The 5678-nt window shown below is 55.8% G+C and overlaps 1 protein-coding gene across 1 annotated transcript; it reads right to left on the bottom strand.

The window, feature by feature from the left end:
- Positions 1–1332: 1332 nt before the first annotated feature.
- On the bottom strand, positions 1333–3254 carry CONPUDRAFT_164341 (uncharacterized protein). Its single transcript, XM_007768971.1, has 2 exons — positions 3073–3254; positions 1333–3009 (listed from the first exon to the last, which is right to left on the bottom strand). Exons 1-2 carry the CDS (start codon positions 3239–3241, stop codon positions 2189–2191), a joined length of 990 nt encoding a protein of 329 aa, XP_007767161.1. The 5' UTR covers positions 3242–3254; the 3' UTR covers positions 1333–2188.
- Between the last annotated feature and the right edge of the window lie 2424 nt (positions 3255–5678).

Raw genomic sequence — 5678 nt, 5'->3', positions numbered from 1 at the left:
GCAGCAAACTGAAACTGTATATGTAGCAGTGCCTAAGTGCGAACGTGCATTTAAACGAGGCAATCGTCCTGCCATCAATCTGCTACCCTGGCACGGAGACCCTCATATGATAGTATAGTACTAGATAGCACGATAGTACCTCACCGCCGTTATACCCAGACATGCATATCGACGTTTATGGCAAGACCGTTCCGGTTAATTTACCTCCGCGACGAGAGCATCAATGATCGAACCTGATCGAACCCCAGGCGGGCTAAACATCTGCATGACATCCCTTCTTGCGACCCGTAACTCAGGGTGGGTGGGCATGCACGTCTTGTTTATGGTCAGATGCGTCGGTGGGTGCTCAGGGCGTTCGCCGTTGATCAGACAGAGAAGCAGAGAAGCACTCGACGCTACCGCGGCGGCAAAGGGCCGACGGAGAAAGAAATGATCCCAGCACGCCCGAGTCCCTGCGCTCTCGTGCGTCTTCGAAGTCGACCCCGTCTGCAACGCAAGTGGTGTGGGCATTCCTGTACCCGATAAATCATTCAGTATGCTCGTCGCAGAGATCTAGTTCGACATGAAATCATGAGATTGGGGTCAGCATCTGCTTCAGCTTGACGCTTTAGGAGTTCGTCGACGCACGCTGCAAAATTCGACGATGCCGAGAACGACGCGGGTGCGGGATGGATGCACTTCGCTTAGATTATCGCCGAGGGCCGGAGACACCCGCTGACGGGACTGCAAAATCAACATCCCAGAGAATCCCGCGAGGGGTCAGCGCTTCAGCGGCCTTCAAGCTTCATTGTCAGCTGCATATGTGTACAAAACTATGACGGCACTGATTGAGATGCAGCAAGTTCCCCGCTTGTTTGCGCTGGTGTGCGAGCGAATTTGGATAATTTTTCAAGGAGAGCTTCGACATCTCTTCGGCTTTTGCCTAGCGATCTCGCTGCCGAGTCGCGCTGCGCCGCTGACTCGGGCGGATGGTGGGGTACGTACTTGCAGCGCCCTTCTATGTTCCTGGCGCACATGCGCATGACAGGAGTCTAACAGCTTCTTACGCTGTACATTAGAGGTGTCAAGTGGGCTCGCTAGATGCTTCGTGTCAATGGAAGATTTTTTTTTGTCGCGCCATGGGTTCAGCACTAAGCACGGCAGTGCCAGTCATCCAGGGATCCTCACTCAACTCTCCAACACAGCCTGTCGGTCGGGTTTCTGTAATCCCCGTACGCGACGCACGACGAAGCCCGAGGTAAATCACCTATCTCGACTGACTTTGAGGCTGGGTTAGACGGTTTGGGCCTCGGGGTAATCCAATCACCCATATGATTTCACTGGGCGTGATCAACAACATTGACGATTACATTACAGTGACTACATCCGGCGTTACGCGAGCATATATGTACATGTACAGCAAAGTCCGAGATTAGTGTATTGCGTTGCGAGGGGGATGTTCTACTCTTCTCCCCCGAGGACGAATCAAGATGCATGGATCAAAAGAGAACTAAAATAAACTTATCGGACGGACAGGAGAATGTATGCATGGGCGTGTATGATGGCGAGGTTAGACTGCGGTGATGGCGCGTGAGACGAAAAAAGGCGAGATGATGGGTGAGCATTCAAAGCTGTATGGTGGAGGGAACGAGCAAGGGTAAAAAGCCATCGCGATCGACACGGAGGCCTAGGCAGGAAGCAAGAAGTGAGATGATACTGGAGGTGGTGTGGATGTGGCGACGCGGACCCAAAGGGAAGGAAACATGGCGACAAGAAAAACCCAAATTCAAGAGTCTCGACACGCGAGGAGACCCGCGCACGCAGCGGCGGCGCACACGGTCCAATGGGCCAGGTGGGCCCGGCCAGTGCCCTCGTGCATACTAGTACTCCGGGCCAGCGGAGCTCCACGCTACTGCACTACCCAATTGGCCCCTGTGTTCTGGAAAATCTGTCCCCCGCCCTTGCCTTATCAGTCGAGACGACGATCAGAAACTCCAGCCGTACCCTAGCGCCAGCGCCAAAAAAAAAATAGAATAACGCCACTGCGTTGCCATTGGCTCGTGCAACCCTCATCTTCGAGAGGCGGTCCACCTCTAGATCCGGGGGAATCACGGAGGAAAACCACGCCGGGAGCGTCACGACCCCAGACTGCGAGCAACAGGCGCGGGGAGCACGAGGCCGAACTTGTTTCGGGCTCGCGGGCTCCGAGTCACTCATAGACCGGATCCAGGTGGCTCGGGACTCGCTGCGCCTCCTCGCAACCGTGGTCGTGGTGCCGCTTGAGCGAGTCCGCACGGCTGAAGACCTTGCCGCAACGACAGCGGTGGCCCGGCGTCTGCGAATGCACCGTGTCGTAGTGCCGCCGCCGGTCGTGCAGCCGCGTGAACGTGCGCTCGCAGAGCTCGCACTGGAAACGGTCCGTCGTGGGGGAGGCCGAGCCACTCATGTGCATCGAGGGCGGGGACGACGGGCCCGCGGTCGGGGCGGAGCCGCCAGGGGAGCCCAGCGCACCGGGAGACGGGGCGTACGGGGCAGGCTGGATGGCGGGGAGGGCGCGCGGCGAGGAGGTGGAGGAGACGGAATGCGAACGCCCATGTGAGGGAAGTGGTTGCGAGTGTGGTTGCGAGTACGAATGAGAGTGGGCGTGTCGCGTTGGCGAGACAGGATGTGCCGAGGAGGTCTGTGGGTTGGGAGACACGTAGTAATAAGGGTCGACGTTGGACCGGCGGCGCGGCATTGGGCCTTGGCTTCCCGAGTAGGTCTGCTGGTGCTGATACGCTTGAGAGGGCGTGGGCACGAAGTGCTGTTGTTGCTGCTGCGCAGCCTGAGGGCTTGGACCAGTGCCAGACGGCTGGTCGTAGCTCTGCACCTGGAAGGAGGCGGTCTGATAGGATGTGGCGGACGGACTCTGGGGACTGGGGTACGACTGGCTCCCATATGCCGGTGCATGCGTGGCGTAGCCTGGAATCAAAGATGTACCCGCAGGCGGGGTCATTGATGTGCCTGGGACGACGGTGTTGAGCGACGGCACTAGAGAACATGACAGACACGGTCAGCTCCGTCGGGACCGTGTCGACGGATAAGTGCACATACGCTGCTGGCTCACTGGGGACTGCGAGTACGCATTTGAATACGCTCCTGACGAAGGGTGGTATGAAGCGTGGTGATTGGCAGGAACGGGGGCGGACGGCGACTGGCCCTGATACTGGCTAGAAGCATGAGGCTCCTGGTTGTTCGCGGAGTAGTGGTGGTAGTGATCCATGACGGATGAGGAGACTGATGCTGCCAGATTTTTTGCTTCCGTCGAGGACCTTATAAATGGTTTCCGAAATGGACTGTCTTGACCTGACGGACAGACGGGGGGTGACATCGTACCTTAAAGAGAGTGGTTACAAAATAATTACCTCGCATGGGCGTAGATTCCCGGGTGTGAGTGGCAATGCGTGGATGCGAGATCTGAGAAACATTATTCATTCCAACCTGGACATATTGGCGAGCGCCGAGCGGGCGTGTGGCAGACAGCTGGGCGAGAAAGCATACGAGAATTGAGTTTGGCAAGAACGCTCCGGGCACCAAAGGCGGATGGTGCGGAACAGGAGATCGTGTTCTGAATCGATTAGATCTAGCGTGGACAAGCTGATGCGGCTGTTCTCGCTCTTTCCGGGGGACCGCATGCCGTACGCCGCCCACGGGGACGAAGGAGATGTGCTTCGGCGACGGATGGAGAAAAGAGGGCAAGGGCGAGAAAGAGTTTGAGGCCGGGCAAGCGAAGGTACGCGAAATTGCACGAAGCGCTGCCATGACCATACGCGGCGTGCTTATGGCTGTGCGCTGAGAAGAAGACAGAGATCTGCTCGGGAGATCTAGGTGGAAGAAAAAAGAAACATGAAATGTCATTGGGTGCTAACAACCGATCGCGAGGAGTTCCAAGGAGGGTTCCTGAGAGAACTTGGTCACAAATTCGTTGCCACTGCACATCCATGGAGCTCGGCCCTCCATGCCGTAAGCTCCTTCTGACCACGACAGCATTGCTCATATCGCTTGTCGAGTCTATTACATTTACCAAGTACTCCCTTGTACGGCATCACTATTAAATCGTATGTGCTCGTACGCATCGCTTCGACCATGGCTTTTTCTCCTTCATTTTTTTCATCTAACGACAAGAGGAAGGTGCCCTTGACTGTCCTGATCGGCCGGCTCTGCGCTATTCTACCTGATCCAAAAGCCTGTGCAACACATACAAACAGTCATTCTGATACGGTTAGTGGCGATTCCTCCATGATGGCCGTGGGAGCATCACCCACCATTTGGCCAGCGATTCCATCCACTTGGCGTCTGGCGGTTCGGTGCTCGGTCAAGAGGAGTCGACGAACTGGGGAAAATGGAGTTTCCTTACGAAAGTTAACTCAACCCGACTAAAACGTCATCGATCGCTTTTGACTTTCATGTGAACTATATGGTTTGTACACCGTTCGAGAGGAAGAGATGCAACTCGGAGCACGGTCCAAACGTACATTAAATCATACCTTGACCTATTCATGGCGTCCTCGGAGGGGATGGCAGAGCCAGGCTCACGGTCTCCCAAAGATGGAGATAGGACTAGCCCGTCTGGCAGGCGATCAGCGCTTCAGCGCAGAAGAATGAACATCGCGTGCGTTCACTTTCCGAAGCGGGACCGGTCCTCAGCGACAGATGTGTTATGGAGCTGGGGAAACTAGCTGACGTCTGGACTGGTATGTCAGACGCCGAAGGAGACCGACGATGGTCAGAATGCTGAGGCAAGATATGGTGTCGTCGAATGACCGTCTCACCCTGTGCAATGTGTCGTATGTGGCTGTAAGCGTCCTCGAGTAAGTATGTGGCCGGCGGGTCCAGACAAGCAATGGCGATGAGCGCGGTGGATCCCCGTGTATCAAACATGACCCGAGGGCGAGGGAAGGAAGAGTTGTTCGGGACACGAGCACGTAAGCCCGCCAGTTGAACAGTTGGACAGATGATGATGGAACTTGGGCGCTACAAAGTACTTTTTTTAGCTCCACGTACGCGCCTCTATTCATGGAGGTTCGAGAAGAGCCCATATTGAGCGAATGGACGAGAATAGGTGCCGTCAGCTGCAGCCGGCCGATCTGACGGTTCCAAGTGGTGCTGGCGATGCAAGGAGGAGCGGCGTTGTGTCTGGAGAAGCGTTGCGACGAGGGCCTCGAGGATCAGGCGTAGCAGGCACGGGAGAGCTCTTTGCTTCTGAAATTCTTTCTGAAGGCCGTTTGAGAAGACTGAGATGAACTTAACTTTGCACTTGGCCTAACCACGAGGGCCCTGGCAAAAGGAGAGATAGGAAAGACAATTGGAGCCTACGGGTCGCCGATCTATGGATCTGGTGGATTCATAATGCACAACCGCAGGCCTGGAGTGCAAGAACTAAATTGCCGGCTCGCCGGTCGCTTCTCTTCTGCCTGAGCACCTGTCGCGAGGGAAGCGGAAGAGCGTCTGGGGGAGAACGACGTCATGCCCACTTCAAATATTCAGGGTTGCAAGTAGATGTGGGGCAGTGGCCAGGCTGTGGGCAAGCGACGGCGGATTCAAAAAACAATGACTCAGATAGCCCCTGTCTCCCGATATGAGTAATTGTTCCCACGGGGACAGGAAACGGGAATAATTTGCCGATTCCGAAGTGAGGCAACCTGCCGTATCTTTGTTAG

Source organism: Coniophora puteana (genome assembly GCF_000271625.1).
Source record: "Coniophora puteana RWD-64-598 SS2 unplaced genomic scaffold CONPUscaffold_4, whole genome shotgun sequence".
NCBI lineage: Eukaryota > Fungi > Basidiomycota > Agaricomycetes > Boletales > Coniophoraceae > Coniophora > Coniophora puteana.
This window is presented reverse-complemented; position numbering and strand designations above follow the sequence as displayed.

Excerpts from the sequence above, each read along its gene's own strand:
- CONPUDRAFT_164341 (XM_007768971.1), bottom strand. The coding sequence starts at position 3,241 with ATGGATCACTACCACCACTACTCCGCGAACAACCAGGAGCCTCATGCT. Across the intron at positions 3,010-3,072 it reads GTCCCCAGTGAGCCAGCAGC|TGCCGTCGCTCAACACCGTC; the intron begins GTATGTGCACTT and ends CATGTTCTCTAG.